This window comes from Trachypithecus francoisi, unplaced genomic scaffold (assembly GCF_009764315.1).
Source record: "Trachypithecus francoisi isolate TF-2019V2 unplaced genomic scaffold, Tfra_2.0 Lachesis_group12, whole genome shotgun sequence".
NCBI lineage: Eukaryota > Metazoa > Chordata > Mammalia > Primates > Cercopithecidae > Trachypithecus > Trachypithecus francoisi.
Window position 1 is genome coordinate 14,195,706 of NW_022681457.1, and position 22,795 is coordinate 14,218,500.

The following is a 22,795-nucleotide window of genomic DNA, read 5'->3' on the forward strand; positions in this document are numbered from 1 at the left end:
GGGAACTATTTGTTGGTAAGGCATCTGCATTTTACAAAAAGTAGTAAAACAGTAATGCTAAATACACTGTGAAAGATTAGATATGTATATTACAACCCTAGAGCAACCACTGGAAAAAAAAAAAAAGGACATGTAGCCAAAAGCTAATAGATAAAATGAATGGAATAGTAAAAAAAAAAAAAAAAAAAAAAAAAAAAATCAAATACCCAAAAGAAGGCAGAAAAAGGGGTAATAGAGGGACAAAATCAGGAAAGACAAACAGGAAAAAAAATAATAAAATGGTATACAGAAATCCAGCTATATCAATAATTATAGGAAATGCTAATAGCCTGAATACATCAATTAAAAGAGATTGTAAGATTGGATAAAAAGCAAGAACCAAGTATATGTGGTCCGGAAGAACTCCATTTAAATACAAGGGCATAAATAGTTTGAAAGTTAAAAAGAGAAAAGGAGCTATACTATGGAGTGGCTATATTAATATCAAAGCAGACTTCAGACCAAGGCCAGGGATGCTGAGGGGTCAGTTCCCCAAGTAGACATAACAATCCTAAATGTGTACCCCCAAAACAACAGTTACATGAAGAAAAACTGACAGAATTAAAAGAAAAAATAGAGAAACCCACAGTTCTATGTAGAAATCTCAACACTCTTTTACCAATAATCAGAACAAGAAGACTGAAAACCAGGAAGGGTTCAAAAGACCTGAATAATGCTATTAACATCTTGACCTCATTGACATTTGTAGAGCACTCTATCAGCAACAGAATGCACACTGTTTTGACGTGCTTCAGGTTTGATTGTTTCTGCTGACCTGTCTTTGAGCTCGCCGATGCTGCTGCGGCTTATTTCTGATCTGTCTTTCCCGCTTGGCTACAGATTTCTGTGTAGTGGGAACTGTGTCAAATTCTCCATTTGCTTATTACCAAACATAGGGATTGGCAGAGAGGAATTATTTGGTACCTGTCTGTGGTTGGTACAGCTTTCCAGCAGGCAACAGGAAATAGGGACCTTCAACTCAGTGAGCGTGCATTCAAATTTTCTGAAAATAGATGTAGGAGAAATAAAAGATGTGAATATTCCCTGTCCCTTATCTCTGATCAGTTTTGGTGGGATGCTGAAGCCAATAGATTTTTCAGAATGTCAAAGGGTGATGTACACCTATGTTAATTACTGACCTAACATAAACATGCTTTGAAACAAACCAGAGCTAATGAGCAACTTGTAGATTTATTTCATAGTGATAACAATGAGGATGGTAGTAACAATGGCTAACGTTGATCAGATTTTATTACCACTCACACTGACTTTCTAATATTATGATGTATTAAACTCATTTATCTCACATAACAACCCAACTTTTATCTCCATTTTACAGATGAAGAACAGAGGCATTGAGAGGTTAATTAATGTGTGTCAGTTTATGCTGCCAGTAAGTGGTAGAGTCAGGATTGAAGCTTAGCAGCTTGATTCTGTAGCCTGGGCTCTTGGCCAAAGCATTCTGCTTTCATTAGGCTGGCAAAATGGGCTTTAGGAGCTAATAAGCCTGCAGCAAAATCTTAAAGGTATCGTAGAGCAGAGCACATACAAGCTCAGTGTTAAAAGCTAAGAGGATCTGTGATGCAGGTGGGCAAATTGCCTGTGACTTGTTTTTGTATGTCTCCTCTTCAGCTAAGAATGGTTTTTACATTTGAAGGGTTGTGAAAAGAAGGAACAATATTGCACAGAGACAGCATGTGACCCACAAAGCCTGAAATATTCACTATCTGTCCATTTTACGAAAGCTTTCCAACCCCTGCTCTAAGTGAAAAGAGAAGGAGTACAGGAGGGATGGCACATGGAAGGGCCTGGAGACGTTTTTATGAGATCAAGTGATTTACATGACTGGAGATCAAAGGGGAGAGAAGATTTGCAGAGAATGTGAGCAGACAGACATGAAAGATTCCTGTGTGGCTTGCTAAGAATCTAGACTTTATACCAAAGGCAGCTATGCACATGTTTTAACCAAGAAAGGAACATAATCAGGCTTTAATTGTATCAAACATGAAGAGGCAACAATAGTCTATAGGATGGCCACTGTGTGACTTTATATTTAACAAGAATTCCCGTTTCTTTTGAATTCTCAAAGTCCCTTGGCTGATTAGTGACCCCTTGCTTGATAAAGATGATCAGAGAGGTCTAGACTGGAAGGCTATCTTCACACGGAGTGCGTGCCTGCAGACATCTACAGCGCATGTTACTGCTCCTTCCTCTTAGTGACAGCTCCAAGAGTATCTTTTGAAAGAGAGAAATGGGGATCTGGGAATCAAGAGGCCTGGCTCCAGGCCCTTCTCTGTTCCTGGCTTGAGTGTTCTCTGACCATTTTCTTGAGAGGCCAAATGGCCTAGTGGTTAATTGCATGGGCTTATCCTGCAGACTGCCTCAATTTGTGTCCTGGTCTGTGGTTTGCAATCCTCTCTACACACTGTAGTCATCTGGGGAATTTCATAAAAACTCTTCTTCCACAGATCCTCATTTATGGATCCTGGACTTGGGTCTGGGCGTTGGTATTCTTTTTTAAACCTCCCCATTGATACCGGTTAGCTGGCAGCTTAAGATCCACTGTCCTAGTAATTGAGAACACAGACCCTGGGCTAATAGTCCTGGCTGTTCTGCTAGCTAAAATGACAAAGCCGCTTAAAATATGGATGCCTCAGTATTCTCAACTGTCAAAGGAGTTACAAATTGTCCCAACTTCTTGGGTGGTTGTGGGATTAACTGAGGGAGTTCCTCTAAAGCATATGAGTTGGTCTTCTCACCACATTTTCTGCCTCCTCTCCTGCCCTAGATACCCACTAACTCTCAATAGTCTGATGACTCCTTTCTCTTTGAGCAGCAAATATAGGTCAGTCACCTTCCAACACTAAGAGCAACCCTCATTTTCTCCATTCTCATCCATCTTCCCTCATCATGTATGGGTTTGAGGGCCCTTCCATGCTCTCTTAAAGGACTCCATGCACTGTCTACCCTGGCATCTATCTGGGCATTGTATCCCTTTTAGAAGGCTATCCATAAATACTGGATAAGTGAAAGAAACCTCAGCTCTTTTTTTTTTTTTTTTTTTTTTTTTTTTTTTTGAGACGGAGTCTTGCTCTGCCACCCAGGCTGGAGTGCAGTGGCCGGCTCTCAGCTCACTGCAAGCTCCGCCTCCCGGGTTCACACCATTCTCCTGTCTCAGCCTCCCGAGTAGCTGGGACTACAGGCGCCCGCCTCGTCGCCCGGCTAGTTTTTTGTATTTTTTAGTAGAGACGGGGTTTCACCGTATTAGCCAGGATGGTCTCGATCTCCTGACCTCGTGATCCGCCCGTCTCGGCCTCCCAAAGTGCTGGGATTACAGGCTTGAGCCACCGCGCCCGGCCACCTCAGCTCTTTTACTGCTGATTACACAGCCAAGTTCATACTTGTCCTTGGTAGTTGTGCTTACATCCTGTGGATTCTACAGCAGAGGCCAGGTGGAGGAGGAGGGAGCAGGTGCCTACTGGAGTAGTGGACCTCTCTTTGAGGTGGTGCTAGAAGGCTCTGCCTTACTCACAGTTCATGTTCAATTCCTTTTTTATTTTTTTTCAGTTCTTTCTCTTCTACAGATAGCCTTAAAGTTGCCTGAGAACAGTAAGTAAAGTAACAAACCTTGAGGAAGAACCATGAAATTAAACTCCTGGTGTCCAGTCCTCCCCAGGGTCAAGCACTGAGCTGCTTTTCACAGAGGAGCACACACAGCCCCGCAAACAACCCTGCAGGCTAGGTGTTCTCATCACCAATGAGATTTTGTCATAGCTAGACAGAGGATCACATTTTTGTTTAAGGAATGTAGTAGTCTCACAGGTTTCATTAGTCTTTTGTTGTACCCTGTGGGAAGAGGGATGTACCACTGAACTTCCCCTGAGCTCAGGAGGAATATTTACTAGCCACTGTATTATTCATAAGGGTGGTCTCGATGTATATAGTATATACCATGGCAACAAATAAAAGTAAGAAGCCAGAGCTACAGACATTCCAGAAGTTAGGGGTGACTTTCCAGGGACAGAGCAGTAATCTCTGCTGTCCAGATGTCTTACAAAATACATTTGCCAGGGCAGTTTTGTGATACAGAATACTATCTGCATCTCTGTAGTTGCAAGGAAATAGAGATCCCTGGTGTGGGATTATATGCACACAGATAATCCTAATAACGATCATCTATTGTTGGCACTGTATGGTCTGGATTTTGCAGATGACAGAACTGAAACCTTAGAAAGGTTCATGAATTTAACCATGGTTACTCAGAAAGTATAGAGTAACCATGCACCGGGTTTTCAACATAGACATTTTGTCCCCAGAGCCCACTTTTAACCAGTACATGACATGCCACTGCCTCTCCTTTCCCACCTCTCCCAGGATCAGAATGAGCATGCTGGGAGCTGTAAGGCATGTGAGGCTACTGGGTACAGCTGTGCAGGTTGCTCCATGCATGAGGGCACCCTGCCAGGAGGGCCAAGTGGTAGTTGGAATCCAGCCCATGCTACCTGCTCCTTAACGCAGGTGTGTGGCCACATCTGCTGGGGGAAGGGACACCTTTTCCTAATTTGCACAAAGATACATTTCCCTTTTAATCATGGCTTCTTTCGTATTACCCTGTTCTCCCTTCTCAGGTCTCTGCCTTTCTCTAGAAAAAGAAAGAGAAAAATGACCAAATTCCAGGTGAGCTGGTTTTCATTTCTGCCATTTTACATGTGACCTCATTTTGCAGTGAGTGGACGCATTTTTTTCCCCCTTCTTTGCCAAGGGTAAAGAATGACAGCAGGCATCTAGTATCATTTATGTATCAGGCTCTTGCTTTTGCTTTTGTGCTTTTCTAAAATTTCCTTTTAGTTGTAAATGTGTTTTATTATTTATTTCGTAAATAATAGTACAAAGAAAAAATAGAAATTTAAAAGTCCTACACCTTATTACCCTGCTTACAAATCTGTTTGTGTCCATGGTCATTTTTTAAAAATATAACTCTTCTGGCAGTAATACATAACAATTTTGAATTAGGCTTTTTATCTGCATAAAATAATAGCAGTTAATTTTTATCATCTAATATTATTGAAGTAAACTGTTGTTATCCCTCTCCCCCTCTTTTCTTTTTCTTTTTCTTTCTTTTTCTTTTCTTTTTTTTTTTTTTTAGTTGAGATGGAGTCTCGCTCTGTCGCCCAGGCTGGAATGCGGTAGTGTGATCTTGGCTCACTGCAACCTCCATCTCCTGGATTCAAGCAGTTCCCTGCCTCAACCTCCCAAATAGCTGGGATTACAGGTGCCCACCACCACACCCAGCTAATTTTTTGTATTTTTAGTAGAGATGGAGTTTCACCTTCTTGGCCAGGCTGGTCTTGAACTCCTGACCTCGTGTTCCACACACCTCGGCCTCCCAAAGTGCTGGGATTACAGGCGTGAGCCACCGTGCCCGGCTCTTTTCTTTAAATTATTTCCAACTCACAAGGTTTTAAGTTCCTGAGGATTCTTGCAGTTTTACATTGCAGTTATCAGTTTTCCTACAAATAATCTTGACTCAAAAAGTAGTCTGAGAGAATTTTGATATTATTTGTCCATAATGTTCTAGGGACTCAAAACTAAAAATATTTTCTCGAAAGTGATGTCTCAGGTGGAATACATAAAATATGGTTTTGTCTAACAAGATTATGTTGAAGCTAAAGTTGGGGGAAAAAATAAATGTTTTTGTACAAGAAGAGCTGGATTCTTCTTAGTACCTGTAGCTATGTGTTTGTCTATGTATGTTTGTATGTCTGTGTGTGTTCCATTATTAATTTTATTAGAGTAATATAGGTACTTAAAGTTTTTAGTCATACCATAGGATGTATAGGCACTTTGCATCTGTCACACTATTCATGGCCCCAGATGACTGTTAGAGGGGGACCGTAGAGTCATTTGCACTGTTACCTTGAAGATAAGAGGTTCATGTTCATACAGGAAGATAAGCATCTGGCCAACCCTAAAGCCTTTGCCTTCTGGGTCAAGAGTTTCAGGCATATCACTGGGGTGGAAAGACGGACAAAAAAGCAAAGCAAATCAAAGCAGAGTTCTGCATTCAGAGCTGAAGTTGTTATGCTCAGAACTGCAGCCAGAAGAAATATGGGAATGAACAGTTGTTCATTTAAAAATTTAAAATTATCCTACAGCAAAAAGTTATAAGAGAGCAAAGTGGAATGAAAAATGTTTACAATGTCCATGGAAGAAAAGACCTCATTGTCCCCCAAATGAATTATTATTACAAAACAAGAAATAGAGATGAACAGCAAATGTGTGCAAAGAGAATGAACTTTATTACTAATAAGTTTGTGAGAATTTTTTTAATAATTGGTTTTTATTTCCCAAATTTACTTGTGAGATTATGAAAGATTTTTTAAAAAAGCTTTCATATCCAGTGTTGACTAGGATTTATACTTTCTTGGAAGAAGGCTAAGATGGAAGGCAAAAATCTGTCTTGGGAAAACACCTGCCATTATGGTTTCAGAACTTTAAAGGTCATTATTCTTCAGCATTGCCATTTTTACTTTTTGCTATTTATTTTGAGGAGATAATCAACAGAATTCCAAAGGCTAACGTCAATGCAAAAAACTGGTTTTGCAACATTGTTCGTATAGGTTACCTCAAACTAAGTGTGCATTAGTTGGATCAAATCATTATATTCTAGACCATTCGTTTTCTGAATTACTTTGCAGCCCAGAAACGGGATAGAAGATACGATGAAAATATTAATAATGTAGCTAACATTTGTTGGGTACTTACTGTGTGCCAGGCACTGCTTTTCAATGCTTTACATGTGGTCACTCATTTTAGTACTGGGACTCTATGGTATAAGTTTCACCATACAAATGAGAAGGAAGGAAACTTGTCCAAGATCATAGAGCTAGCATTGGGCAGAGCGCCCAGATCCAGACACAGGCAGTCAGGCTCCAGAGCTGTGCCCATCACTGCAACAGTCTCCAGATGAGCACAGAGGATGAGCTACATATTTGAGCAGTAAGGATGACTGATACCCTGTAAATTTGACAAATTAAGTAAGTGATGTGTGTGTGTAAATGAGGAGAAACAGCATCAGTCACTGTTAGAACTAAAGCTTTTGTGGAGCAAATGACATTATTAATACAATTTAAAATATTGGTAACCTAGGGTGCAACAGAGTTCCAGAGGCTTATTTATAAGTGCTAACAAAAGGAAGTAATTTTAAAGTGTAAGGATTTCTTTTCTTGCAGCCCTTTTGGTGAATGGTATTAGCATTAAAGAAGGCAAACAGAAAAGAACTGCAAATTTGATTCAAGTTGCCCAGACTCCAGAACAGCTTCCCATCATTTACACCTTCTCAGCACTGCCCTTCTTCTGTAAACTTGGTGTGTTTGGTATGGTAGGAGATGGTGACCTTCAAGGACGTGGCTGTGGTCTTCACCGAGGAGGAGCTGGGGCTGCTGGACTCTGTCCAGAGGAAGCTGTACCGAGATGTGATGCTGGAGAACTTCAGGAACCTGCTCTTAGTAGGTGAGGACAGGTGCTCTTGGTAACTCAACGGCAGTCTCCTGGGATGTCTTTGTGTGCTCAATTGTTAGAAACTCTGAAGTCCCTGAAATTATTCTCTGAGATTGGGTGCCTGAGAGTCCTAATAATCCCTGTGCAACACAGGCAAGATGTTTCTGACGGTTCTCTCCAGTCTATCCTTGGAATAGTCAATATGGTCCTGCTTCATTGATTTGCCATCTAACAGTTTAGTAAGTTGTTTCAGGTTAGTAAGTTTATTTTTCAGGGCACCAGTAACTGTTGATGAACTTGACTTTTTAGAGGGTTTTTTTAAAAAAAACAATGTATTTGTAAATAACTTTAAACTCACCGAAAACTTACAAAAGTTTTATAGAATAGATTCACCGAGATTCTACCTAGATTCACCTCTAATAACATTTTACCCTATTTGCTCTATCATTTATGTTCATGTTCTTTCTCTCTCCATACATACTTATGTATGTATATGAAAAAATATATATAGTCGTTAATATCTTTTTCTGAACGACTTGAGGGTAGTGAATATACCATGGCTGTTTTTCTCTAAATACTTCAGTGTATATGCAGAGTTCAGGAGTCCCCAAGTTCCCTCTTACCTCTGATACCAATTGCAAGATTAGGAGTCCCCAAGACCCAAGAGTATTGAGCCCCACACTCAGGCTCAATAATTCCCTAGAAGGACTCACAGAACTCACTGAAAGCAGTCGTCCTCACGGTTAATGATTCATTACAGGGAAAGGAATCAGATGAAAGTCAGCCTAGGGAAGAGGCCCAGGGAGCAGAGTCCATGAGTGTTCCAGGTGTTGGCTTCCACTTGTCATCTTCAGTGGAGTTGTGGACAGCACTGACTCTTCCCAGCAGCGGTGTGTGACAATACACAAGGAGCACTGGCAGCCAGAGAGGCTCATTCGAGCCTTGGTGTCCAGAGTTTTTGTTGGAGCTTAGTTCCCTAGATATGATTGACCACCTGGGTGGCTGCTCTTAGATTCCAGTTTCTCCAGAGATTAAGCTAATACCACGTGGCTCAAAGCCCCTACTATAAATCAGTTGTTTAATTATCTGGTGTGTGGCCCAAGGCTTCTAGGTAAACAAAAGACACTCTAATTGGGCAGAATATTCCAGGGACTTAGCGATTACCTTCCAGAAGCCAAAGGCTAAATCCAAATCTCTCTTTGGACAAGATTAATTATTTCCTTTACTGCACAGTCTGTTTAGAAAAAGAGGAATATTCTCTTACCTATTCTCAGGACAGATTATAATGCTTTTATCTTATCATTTATGCTGTAATGTTATCCATAAAGCCAATTATATATATATATTTTATATATATAATATCAATTTTTTTTTCTTTTGAGACAGAGTCTCACTCTGTTGCCCAGGCTGGAGTGCAATAGTGCAATCTTAGCTCACTGAAACCTCTGCCTCCCAGGTTCAAGTGTGCCTCAGCCACCTATAGCTGAGATTACAGGCATCTACTACCACGCCCAGCTAATTTTTATATTTTTAGTAGAGATGAGGTTTCACCATGTTGGCCATGCTGGTCTCAAACTCCTGGCCTCAGGTGATCTGCCCACCTCGGCCTCCCAAAGTGCTGGGATTACAGGCATGAGCCACCACGCCCGGCCTAATTTTATTCTCTAAAGCTTGTTTTTCTCCCTCCAGAACAGGATCTAGTCTAGAGTCTAGTATAGTTGTTCTGTCTCTTTAGCCTTCTTTAATTTAGAACATTTCCAAAGCATTTCTTTGTCTTTCATGACAGTAACATTTTTGAAGAACATTATCACCTCTTCCCTTATTTTTAATAGAACATTCCTAATGATTCCACAAAATTAGATTCAGATGATCCATGCAGCAGGAACTCGACATAGGTAGAGTGTGCACTTTTGAGGGAATCACGTCTGGAGGCACACAAAGTCATCTGTCCCTCAAAGGTGGTGTTAACTTTGATTACCCAGTCACGATGTTATGCAGTTTCCCCACTATATAATTACTGCTTTTTTTCCCCCATTTGTAATCATAGGGTAACACAAGTATTTTCCTGTAGATTTAGCACCCGGTGATGATCTTGCCTTATCTGGTCCTTACCGTGACAGTTACAAAATGACGATTTTTCTAACTTCACCTCCTTCACATTTGGCAGCCAGCACCTGGCATAAACTTGCAGTCAACGAGAGCCCCCCACTTCTCAAGCATCAATTCATTTGTTATTTGTAGGGATTTGTGAAATTTTTTAAAGATTTATAGTTTATTACTGTAATTATTAGATGTTAAAATTGTCCCAAGTTTGGCCTCTTTAAGCTGGCTTCTGTGACCTTGTAACATGTCCACAATTTTTTTTTTTTGAGCACTTTCTTACTTTATTGGCAGAGCACAGTATTTTGTGCTCATCTATACTTTGCCTTGGCTCTGCAATTATCTATCTATCTATCTATATTTTTAACTGGGGAATGGTATTTAATGCCAAATTCTGGATGCTAGGTATGGTCATTGTAGTATCTACTTTTCTTTGTCTCAGAACATAGAGCTAGGGTGTGTGTATGGGGGGGTATATATATATACACATACAAATATACACACATATAAATATGTATACATATTAATAGATGTTCAGTTTATTGCAAAAGAAATGTTCATTACAGTTATACTGAAATGCCATTTCTCACCCATGAAATTGGCAAAAATTCAAAAACGTAACAATATACATTTTTTGGCAAAGCTGTGGGGAATGAGGAACTCTCATGCATTGGAAGGAAGAATGCAAAATGATATAACCCTTAGGGAGGGCAAGTTGACAGCATCTAACAAAGCTAGGTATTTCCCCTTCCCCAGCAACCCATTTCTAGGAATTTTCCCTAAAAATAGCCATGTCCAAAAGAACATTAATAGTATACTACAATTCATTTAAGAAAGAAGGTAAAAGAAGTAAATAGACAGTGTGTGGGTACAGACATATATATATACTTATTTTTATAAGAAGAAACACAAGAAGGAAGATTTAACCAAAATAATGGCCGGGCACAGTGGCTCACACCTGTAATCTCAGCACTTTGGGAGGCTGAGGCAAGAGGATTGCTTGAACCCAGGAGTTCAAAACCAACCTGGGCAACATAGGGAGACCCTGTCTCTACAAAAAATTTAGCTGGGCATAATGATGCACACCCATGGTCCCAGCTACTCTGGAGGCTTAGGTGGGATGATTGCTTGAGCTCAGGAGGTTGAGGCTGCAGTTGTAGTGAGTCATCATCATGCCACTGCATGCTGGCATGGGCAGAAGAGTAAGAGCCTTTTTCAAAAATAGAAAACCATGAAGTTAGTTTCTTAGAGTGAGTGGAAGGTAACAGGGTGGAAGGGATGTGGGAGAGTCACACTTGTCTGTGTATACCTTTTTGTCTAGTTTTGACCAACTGAATGTCATCAAACTTAAAAACTTTTGCTCTCCTTGCCTTCTTTACAGCACATCAGCCCTTCAAGCCAGACCTAATATCCCAGTTGGAGAGAGAAGAAAAGCTTTTGATGGTGGAGATGGAAACCCCAAAAGATGGGTGTTCAGGTAAGAACTGTGCTGCAGGAACACAGCCGCCATGGAGCACCTTCTAGAACGAGTCAGAACACATCACTTCTCTGTTTAAACTTTCCTGTGGTTCCCCATTTCACACATAGTAAGTTTAAAGTACTTAAAGTGGCCTATTAGGTCCTAAGGTCTTTGTCCCCTCAACCTCCTCTCACTTTCCATATTCACCTACTATTGTTTGTTTTTGCTCATTCAGTCTGTTTCAGAGGCACTGCCCCATGATTGCCCCTCAGACCTCTCAATTATGCTTCTGTGTCAGTTTCCTTGACTTACTTTTCTCTCTGAATGAATTGGGTAATAGATGCATGATCTTTGCTCTCTTTCATTCACCCTGAGGCAGCTAATAGGTGTAGAATAAATCTTTTTTTTTTTTTTTTTTGAGACGGAGTCTCGCTCTGTCGCCCAGGCTGGAGTGCAGTGGCCGGATCTCAGCTCACTGCAAGCTCCGCCTCCCGGGTTTACGCCATTCTCCTGCCTCAGCCTCCCGAGTAGCTGGGACTACAGGCGCCCACCACCTCGCCCGGCTAGGTTTTGTATTTTTTTTAGTAGAGACGGGGTTTCACCATTTTGGCCAGGATGGTCTCGATCTCCTGACCTCGTGATCCGCCCGTCTCGGCCTCCCAAAGTGCTGGGATTACATGCTTGAGCCACCGCGCCCGGCTTAGGTGTAGAATAAATCTGTGTAACTGAAGGATATTCTAGAATACTGTTTGTCATCTGATGGATGCCTGTTCTAACTGCTTAGCTGTCCTTGGGTATTCATAGATGGGTAGCCATTAATCCTAAAAGATAAGAATAGCCAGTCAGCTAAAGTAAGTATCAAAAATGACCAGTGCCAACATTATAACTGGTCTTCCTCATGCAGCATTTTCAAGTGAGACACTCTTGTATTCATATGTCCAGTTTCTTATCCTCCCATTCTGTCCCATACTCTTGCCCCAAACGGTCTCTTGACATAGCCACAGTCTTAAAGTAGAATTTTCAAGTTGGACATTTGTGTGAATTGAAACATTTTGATAGTTTCTTGAGTCCTCAAGACTGACATCAAAAGCCACTGTTGTGACTGTGTAGCTAAGAATGCTGCTGGGTAAGAAGAAAGAGTCAACAAAAAATTCAAAAGAAATTAACTTACTTCTATAATTGTTTGTTTCCATCTTGGTCAAGATTCAGGGTCCTACATGACCCTTGAGAGTAGGAGTTAAACTTTTTCTCTAAAGGTCCCAGTATTAAATACTTTAGGTTTTCCTGGCTACATGTGCTCTTTATCACATAGTCTTTGTTTTTCTTACACCACTTTGAAAATGTAGAAAGCACTCTTGGTTCCTGGGTTGTACAAAAACAGGCTGAGGCCACGCCATGCCAATCTACTTTCCTGATACTGTCAGCTGGAACATAATGTCACCTTTTAAAATACCTCAATTTTTTTTTACCTATACTAATATGATCATATACCTCATAGTAATGTAAAAATTTGATATGTATATTCTTATTTTTAATATACTAATTTTTCTTCTTTGCCATTACCTTGGGGAAATCCCTCCCAATCTAAGATTATAACTTGTTTTTGTAATGGATGCATAATATTCTAATAAACAAGCTAGTTACTTCCAAGATACAATGGGGGTACAGCCTCTGGGTAAATGCCCCCATTCCGAAAGGGAGAAATCAGCCAAAACAAAGGGGCTACAGGCCCCATGCCAGTCTGAAACCCAGCAGGGCAGTCATTAAATCTCAAAGCTCCAAAATAATCTCCTTTGAATCCATGTCTCACATCCAGGCCATGCTGATGCAAGGGATGAACTCCCAAGGCCTTGCCCCTGTGGCTCTGCAGCGTATAGCCCACTTGGCTATTTTCATGAGCTGGCGTTGAGTGCCTGCATCTTTTCCAGGCACATGGTGCAAGCTATTGGTGGGTCTAGGGTCTGGAGGACAGTGGCCCTCTTCTCGCAGCTCTACTAAGCAGTGCCTCAGTGGGGATTCTGGGGGCTCCAACCCCACATTTTCCCTCTCCATTGACCTAGTAGAGGTTCTCCATGAGGGCTCCACCCCTGCAGCAGACTTCTGCCTGGACATCCAGGTGTTTCTCTAAATCCTCTGAAATCTAGGCAGAGGTTCCCAAGCCTCAGCTCTTGCTCTCTGCATACCCACAGGCCCAACAGCACGTGGAAGCTGCCAAGGCTTGGGGTTTGCAACTTCTGAAGCAATGGCCTGAGCTATACCTTGGCCCCTTTTAGCCATGGCTGGAACTGGAGCAGCTACAATGCAGGGTGCCATGTCCTTAAGCTGTAGAAAACAGCAGGGCCTGGCCGGGCGCGGTGGCTCAAGCCTGTAATCCCAGCACTTTGGGAGGCCGAGACGGGCGGATCACGAGGTCAGGAGATCGAGACCATCCTGGCTAACACGGTGAAACCCCGTCTCTACTAAAAAATATAAAAAACTAGCCGGGCGAGGTGGTGGGCGCCTGTAGTCCCAGCTACTCGGGAGGCTGAGGCAGGAGAATGGCGTGAACCCGGGAGGCGGAGCTTGCAGTGAGCTGAGATCCGGCCACAGCACTCTAGCCTGGGCGACAGAGCGAGACTCCGTCTCAAAAAAAAAAAAAAAACAGCAGGGCCCTGGGTCTAGCCCATAGAACTATTTTTCCCTCCTAGGCCTTCAGGCCTGTGATGGGAGGGACTGCCGTGACCGGCTCTGAAATGCCCTGGAGGCATTTTCCCCATTTTCTTGGCTGTTAACATTCAGCTCCTCTTTACTTAGGCAAATTTCTGAAGCCTTGAATTTCTCCCCAGAAAATGTACTTTTCTTTTCTATCACAGGGTCAGGCTGCAAATTTTCCAAACTTTTATGCTCTGCTTCTTTTTAAAATATAAGTTCCAGTGTCAGATAATCTTTTTGCCCATGAATATGAACATATGCTGTTAGAAGCAGCCAGACCACATCTTGAATGCTTTGCTGCTTAGAAATTTCTTCCACCAGATAGCCTAAATCATCTCTATCAAGTTCAAAGTTCCACAGATCTTTGGATCAGGGGCATAATGCTGCCAGTCTCTTTGCTAAAGCATAGCACCAGTGTTGGGAAAATGTATAAATGCATTTACAAACCTAAATATATCTAAATATATCACCAGTACCAGTTCCCAATAACTTTCTCATCTCCATCTGAGACCACCTCAGCCTGGACTTCACTGTCCATATCATTATCAGTATTTTGTTTAAAACCATGTAACAGTTCTCTAGGAGGTTCCAAACTTTCCCTCATCTTCCTGTCTTCTTCTGAACCCTCCAAATTATTACAACCTCTACCCATTACCTATTTCCAAATTGACTTCCACATTTTCAGGTATCTTTATAGCAATGCCCTACTTTTCTAGTACCAATTTTCTTTTTTTTTTTTTTTTTTTTTGAGACGGAGTCTCGCTCTGTTGCCCAGGCTGGAGTGCAGTGGCCGGATCTCAGCTCACTGCAAGCTCCGCCTCCCGGGTTCACGCCATTCTCCTGCCTCAGCCTCCCGAGTAGCTGGGACTACAGGCATCCGCCACCTCGCCCGGCTAATTTTTTTGTATTTTTTTAGTAGAGACGGGGTTTCACCGTGTTAGCCAGGATGGTCTCGATCTCCTGACCTCGTGATCCGCCCGTCTCGGCCTCCCAAAGTGCTGGGATTACAGGCTTGAGCCACTGCGCCCGGCCCAATTTTCTTTATTCATCCATTCTCCCATTGCTGTAAAGAACTACCTGAGACTGGGTAATTTATAAAGAAAAGAGGTTTACTTGACTCACGGTTCCATAGGCTATACAGGAAGCATGGCTGGGGAGGCCTCAGGAAACTTACAATTATGGTGAATGGTGAAGGGGAAGGAGGCATGTTTTACATGGCAGAGAAAGAGGAAGAGAAAGAGGGTGGGGAGTGCTACACACTTTCAAACAACCAGATCTCATGAGACAGCACTTAGGGGATGGTGCTAAACCATTAGAAAGCACCCCCATGATCCAATCACCTCCCACAGGCTTCAACTCCAACACTGGGAATTACAATTCAACATGAGATTTGGGTGGGGATGCAGAGCAAAACCATATCAGTGGTTAAGAAAGGAGTCAAAATGTTTTTGCAGCTTAAATATTTGTGATCTAAATATTGTCACCACTATACCTTGTAGTGCCCACAAAAATGCCTTAGTTTCTCTATCTAAAACAAAGTAAGAATGGAAGGTGATCTCAGCTGGGTTACCTGAGCTGATGTTCTCACTTAGCTTTAGTTAAAGGAGAAGAAAAAGAAGAAGACATAAAGATTTTTTTTCTCTGAGTTCCTTATAGCTAAGTATTAAATTCAAAGGAATTATTTGTTTTTATGACAAATATAGCACCTTTCTTATTGAATTGATTGATTTGGGATGCTTGAATGGTTGACTTTCTCAACCTCTAAGTGCTGAAGCAGGATTGCTATGAAGACGTAATAAATTCTCAACATTCTTACCTCAAATGAGGTCTTTGTCATCTTTTGTCATGCTTATTTTCTCCATCAAATAAAGTTCATTTATAAACAACATCATTTCTTATTACCACTCTACCATTGATATTGAAATATAACTTAAATGTTGAGATATTTAAATAAAGTAACAAAGTGTTTCAGTCTGTACCATTGACTAAAGGAAACTAATGTTGTTACGTGTGTGGTCCTTTTTAGAAGAATTTGAAGCAAAGTGAAATGACCTTTTGTTTTTTTTTTCCTCTATGTCCTTAACATTGCAAAACCCACTGGTCAGAGAGAAACTTTAATCTCTTATATATTTGAGAGATTTTTATATCATGAATTATGTACTAATTTGCATTGAAGCAGTTGCTTTGTAAGAAATTGGGTTTAGACTAACAAGCTGCTTTCATGTTCTCAAGCCACTATATTAGTCCCAAAAGATAGGACATAATAAACTGTATCTTTATGGATGTATATTGAGTGTTTTTTATAATAGTAAAACAAAACTACAAGGATTATGATTAACCCAAGCTGGAAGCTCAAACTTCTCACATATAAGCTATATACTTTTTCTGATATGCCTCCTATAATATATCCTTTCATTTCATCATTATATGATAAAATATCATTATAATAACTGAAAGCTTCACCTTTGAGAAGGCAAAGACATCAGTAAATGTGCTTTTAAAGTACCAAGATGCATACCTACGGACATACCTTGAAGTGTTGTCCCACAATCAGTGTGCTGCCCCAGAGCCTAGTGACACAGAGTCATCAGTGTGGCCTTTTCTTTTTTCCTTTTTTAAAAATTGGGATAGGGTAGGGCTCACAGGGAATATTTTGTTCAAGAAAAATTACACCATTTTGGGTTTTTTGAGACAGAGTCTTGCCATGCTGCCCAGGCTGGAGTGCAGTGGCTGTTCACAGGTGTGATTATATTAATAGGTCACTGCATCCTCAGATGCCTGGGCTCAAGCATTTCTCCTGCCTCAGCTTTCTGAGTAGCTGGGTCTACAGGATTGCACCACCATGCCTGGTTCGAAGTTATACCATTTAAAAAGTTACTTTAAAAATGAGAAAGACTCAATCCACAGGCCCTGCCTGTTGGTATTTTTGATCTTACATTTTTATTTCATCCACAGTAGACTCTTGTGACCTTTGCTTTTCTCATCAGCAGTATCACTCTGAATTGTCACCCTACCTCTCCTATAGCCTTTCAGCTTTCCAGCAAATTTGTCACCATCACCAGTTCCTTTCCCATTTAAAAAGCTACAGTATATGCCCTTTTAATTCTATGAGTGAGAGCAACTCAAACTATGATTTATTCATCAATGTTTATTGAGCAACTACTGTTCACTTGGCAGTGAAAGGAATGCAGTGCACAAAACAGTGTTTGTTTTCATGGACAATACATTCCAGTGTGGAGAGGCAGACAAACACAAAGAAATAAGGCAGGGTTATGTTTGAGGGTAATATTCATGAAAAAACGTTCCTTTTACTGCTTTTCTTCTGGATATTATAAAGACTTAATCTACTTCTAAGTGTTAGAAGAGTGCATGTTATTAATTCAACCCTGTTTAACCAGTTGTCCTTAGGGAGGATATTTGTCGCTAGTATATGAAGATCTGCTCTCTGCTTATAATCTGAACTTTAATAACTCGATAATAAAATATTTTACTCAAATATCCTATCTTCAGCCCCTTCTGGTGCCTCAAATTTCCTAAACATTAACATAATTTTCCAGTAAAATGGCACAAGCAAAAGTCAGTATTCATTGAGTTTTTTTGTTCATGGCTCATGAACACCTCAGAGGACCTACAGGTGCCATAATTTTTTTCTGATTTTTTTAGTTGAATTCTGTCACAGTCCTTCACATTTTGACCTACACCATGGCCGTTGATAATTGTGAAATATATTTTGAAAAGAGTTAAAATTTATAATGGCCTACAGGGACTTAGAAGAGCTTATTATTCTCATGAGGATAAATAGCTCATTTGTGACAGGATATGTGATGCCTCAAGCATAAAGTAAAGGTCTGTGTTTACCTTCTTCAGCATATCATTTAATGCATACAATACCCTTACAAATGAACAACATTATCATGTTCACGTGCCAGACAAAAAAGAAAAAGTTATTAGGACAAAAGGCGTTTGTCCATTTGCAACTGTATTTTTTCGAATTTAAGAACATCATCTTTTCCCCTTCAGATTTCCTGGAAACCCATGATAAATCCATGATAACATGTTTATGGTTGTGTTGTTTCATTTTGTGTTTTTGAAACAGGGTCTTATTCTGTTGCCCAGGCTGGAGTGCAGTGGCATGATCTCAGCTCACTGCAACCTCTGCCTCATGGGTTCAAGTGATTCTCCTGCCTCAGCCTCCCCAGTAGGTGGAACTACAGGTGTGCACCACCATGCCTGGCTAATTTTTGTATTTTTAGTAGAGATGGGGTTTCACCATGTTGGCCAGGCTGGTCTCAAACTCCTGAGTTCAGGTGAGCCACCTGACTCAGCCTCCCAAAGTGCTGGTATTACAGGCTTGAGCCACTGTACCCAGCCATGTTTATGATTTTACTAGGCCTTTCGAACATAGCCATCATATTCGCTGTCCAGGTTGTGCTGCAACATCCTGATTTTGAGGCATACAGATATCCTGAATTATGTAGATGCTATTTGTATGTAGGTTGAATATTCCTTCTCCAAAATGCTTGGAACCAGAAGTGTTTTGTATTTCAAATATCCCTAATCAGAAATCTGAGCATCCCTAATCAGAAATCTGAAATGTTTCAATGAGCATTTCCTTTGAACATCATGTAGAACATTCAAAAAGTTTTGGATTTTGGAGCATTTCAGATTCCAGATCTTTGGATTGAGAATACTCAACCTGTAACTGGTATAACCAAAGAAGAGGCATTTTGTAAGTATTCTTAGAAATGGTGGCATGAATTTTCCTCTGGTTCATTCAAGTTTCATGTTATGACCTAAGTGTAAAATCTTCAAATCTCTTGAATAAAGCATTCACTCATGCACGTCTGAATTCTCTTTATCCATATAGGAAGGAAGAATCAACAAAAGATGGAGAGTATTCAGGAAGTAACAGTAAGCTACCTTTCCCCCAAAGAGCTTTCCTCCTGTCAGACCTGGCAACAAAGTGCAGGTGGGTTAATCAGGTGTCAAGATTTCCTGAAAGTTTTTCAAGGAAAGAATTCTCAGTTGCAAGAACAAGGTGATTCCCTCTGCCAGATTTGGGCAGGAATACCAGTTCAGATTTCTGAATATGAGAACTATATATTGACTCATATAGGGAATGGCTCCAATTATATAAAAAGTCAAGAGTATCCATCTTGGAGGGCACATCATTCTTGGAGAAAAATGTATCTGAAAGAGTCATGTAATTATCAGTGTAGATGTCAGCAAATTTCTATGAAAAATAATTTCTGGAAGTGTGACAGCGGCAGTTGGATCTCACATCACAGTGATAAACTGGAAGTACACAGAAAAGAAAACTACAGCTGCCATGACTGTGGAGAAGATATCGTGAAGGTGTCGTTATTTAATCAGCATTCAATTCAAACAGAGGAGAAGCCCTATCCATGTACTGGGTATAGAAAAGCCTTCAATAATGACTCCAGCTCTGAAGTTCATCAGCAGTTCCACTTGGAAGGGAAGCCCTATACATACAGTTCATGTGGAAAGGGCTGTAGTTATAGTTCACTTCTTCACATTCATCAAAATATTCAGAGAGAAGATGATATTGAGAATTCACATCTGAAATCCTATCAGAGAGTGCATACAGGGGAGAAACCATGCAAATGTAGTGAGTATGGTGGGAATTTCAATCATTATTCCCCTCTTAACACCTATGAACTTATCCACACAGGTGAGATGTCCTATAGGCGCAACATTTATGAGAAAGCCTTCAGTCATAGCTTAGACCTTAATAGTATTTTTAGGGTCCATACTAGGGATGAACCCCATGAATATGAGGAAAATGAGAATGTCTTTAATCAGAGTTCATGTCTTCAAGTCCATCAAAAAATCCACACTGAAGAGAAACTATACACAGATGTAGAGTATGGAAAGAGTTTCATTTGTAGTTCAAATCTTGACATGCAGCGTAGGGTTCATATGGAAGAGAATTCCTACAATTCTGAGGAGTGTGGTAATGGCTTCAGTCTGGCCTCACATTTTCAAGACCTTCAGAGAGTCCACACCGAGGAACAACCATATAAACGCTATGTGTGTGGTAACAGCTTCAGCCATAATTTGTATCTTCAAGGTCATCCAAAAATTCACATTGGAGAGAAACCGCACAAGGAGTGTGGGAATGGCTTCAACTGGAGCTCAAAACTTAAAGATCATCAGAGAGTCCACACTGGACAGAAGCCATACAAATGCAATATATGCGGCAAAGGTTTCAATCATAGATCAGTTCTAAACGTTCATCAGAGAGTCCACACAGGAGAGAAACCTTATAAATGTGAGGAATGTGATAAGGGATTCAGTCGGAGTTCATATCTTCAAGCCCATCAGAGAGTACACACTGGAGAAAAACCTTATAAATGTGAGGAATGTGGGAAGGGGTTCAGTCGAAATTCATACCTTCAAGGCCATCAGAGAGTTCACACTGGAGAAAAACCATACAAGTGTGAGGAGTGCGGGAAGGGCTTCAGTCGGAGTTCACACCTTCAAGGCCATCAGAGAGTCCACACTGGAGAAAAACCATTCAAATGTGAGGAGTGTGGGAAGGGGTTCAGTTGGAGCTTTAATCTTCAAATTCATCAGAGGGTTCACACAGGGGAAAAACCCTATAAATGTGAAGAATGTGGTAAAGGCTTCAGTAAGGCCTCAACACTTTTGGCCCATCAGAGGGTCCACACGGGAGAGAAGCCATACCAATGTGATGAGTGTGGTAAGAGTTTCAGTCAGAGATCATACCTTCAAAGTCATCAGAGTGTCCATTCTGGAGAAAGACCATATATATGTGAGGTATGTGGAAAGGGCTTCAGTCAGAGAGCGTATCTTCAAGGTCATCAGAGAGTCCACACTAGAGTGAAACCGTATAAGTGTGAGATGTGTGGGAAGGGCTTTAGTCAGAGTTCACGCCTTGAAGCACATCGGAGGGTTCACACAGGAGGGAAACCATACAAATGTGAGGTGTGTACAAAGGGTTTCAGTGAGAGTTCACGCCTTCAAGCACACCAAAGGGTTCATGCAGAAGGGAGACCCTATAAATGTGAACAGTGTGGTAAGGGTTTCAGTGGGTATTCAAGTCTTCAAGCCCATCACAGAGTCCACACTGGGGAGAAACCATACAAATGTGAGGTATGTGGAAAGGGCTTCAGTCAGAGATCAAATCTTCAGGCTCATCAGAGAGTCCACACAGGAGAGAAACCATACAAATGTGATGCATGTGGTAAGGGTTTCCGTTGGAGCTCAGGTCTTCTGATTCATCAAAGAGTCCATAGTAGTGATAAATTCTATAGAAGCGAAGACTTTGGTAAGGACTACCCTTCATCAGAGAATCTACACAGAAATGAAGATTCTGTTTTGTTTTGAAGTCCTCAAATGGGAGCTGAAATTTTCCAGTCACTAGAGTTCTTTCAGTAGAAAAAGAATTTTTAAAAATTAAAATGTAATATATCTGCCCAACTTCAACATTCATAATAGCCAGGAGACCACACAACAGAGACATTTAATGAGAGGGGTTTCACGAGGGATTTTGTTAGAACTTTAACATCAGTCATTGCACAGGAGCTAAGGCTTATAAAATATGAGTATGGTCAGGTATTTAATAAAAGTACAGTGATGAGCATACCTAAATCCATGTTCTCTAGAATGTAAGCTTGGTGAGAGAAGGGACTTTGTTCATTGCTAGTCTACAAAACTATGACATTTCATAACTCAATGTAGGTGCTCAGTACTTTTTGCTAAATAAGTAAACGTATATAAAGGTAAAATGTTTGAAAATTTTTAAGCTCATTTTTTAAAACTTCACTTAAAATTTATTTGAAAGAGGAATCTTGCAAGTAATCTTAATAAAATCATTTCAAGTAAATATTTGGAATGTAGAACAATATGCATTATTATGATCTGAAATAACATTAATTTGGTTGTAACCCTATTGGGGTTAGTTCCTATCCTTTGTTCCATCTTGAGCAGAGATGTACTGCATTGCTTAACGTTGGGTCTCTATACATTATACCATCTGTTGAAGTTTAGCTTTGTGTGTATATATACACATGTGTGCACTTTAAATATCAGCACAAACTGATAATGTTTCTGGTTAATATTGCAAAAATGGGACACTGTATTTTACATAATTGATTTTCTACTCCTGCCCTGTGAGTTAAGGCAGAGTTTTACTGTAATATTTGCAAGTATCCAAAATGGTTACTGATGACAAATACTTTTTAATAAATGTCAAAATCACAATACTTGTTTTTTTTTTATTCTCCATATTTCTCTCAAAGTCCATTCGATCTGACTGATTTCTAAATGTTGTGGCCTTTTCCAATCCACACCTCCTTAAGCAGGGTCAAGTTTGAAGGATTTTAATTTTGTCAAGTTTTCCATTCCCATACTTCTCCCACTGACACACAAAAAAGGGGAAAAATCTTGAACTTTTCTGAGCATATTTATCAATGTATTGACTAGTAAGATACAGTTACCATTTACTTGCTAGTGTCTGTCTTAAAGAATGATGTATTTTGTTGGTGAAAGTGAAAAATACAAGCTTGTCATTTAATATATATCAAAATATTTATCAAGCTGCCCATATGTATCAAAATGTAAAATGTGCATACCGATCTGGAAATCATAGAACAGTAATTTATAATTAAGCAATTTTAGCAGTAAGGAAGGATTTTACAATGATAGTAATGTTTTAAGCTGAAAGTAATTGTCCATCAATATGAATTTGGGTAAGTTTCTGTATGTTCTATACTGTAGATCTACAGAAAGTATGATTTAGCTCTAAAATGACAAGAATGGGTCATGCATATTATTTGGTAAAAACCTGGATTGTACGTTCATAATAACCAGCTAATTTAAGTCTGTTTACATGTATGTTCAAATATATGCTTATAGATAATGTGTGAAAGATTACTCATTATTATATATACAGTAGTTTTCTCTGGAAAGCAAAATTTTTGGCTTAGTTTTTTTTGTGCTTTATTTAAAAATATTTGTAAT

The 22,795-nt window shown here is 40.3% G+C and overlaps 1 protein-coding gene across 2 annotated transcripts in view; it reads left to right on the plus strand.

Annotated features, from left to right (window-relative positions):
* Positions 1–22,038, plus strand: part of ZNF112 (zinc finger protein 112) — a 32,614-nt gene extending 10,576 nt beyond the window's left edge. The window contains exons 1-4 of one of the 2 annotated variants that reach the window (XM_033224795.1): positions 4,674–4,716; positions 7,425–7,551; positions 11,021–11,116; positions 18,657–22,038. In XM_033224795.1, the coding sequence (XP_033080686.1) occupies positions 4,702–4,716; positions 7,425–7,551; positions 11,021–11,116; positions 18,657–21,160 (2,742 nt within the window). In that variant the 5' untranslated portion in view covers positions 4,674–4,701 and the 3' untranslated portion in view covers positions 21,161–22,038. Of the gene's footprint in view, positions 1–4,673; positions 4,717–7,424; positions 7,552–11,020; positions 11,117–18,656 lie in introns of those variants that run through there. The other variant, XM_033224796.1, reaches the window with a different exon arrangement.
* Positions 22,039–22,795: the final 757 nt, after the last annotated feature.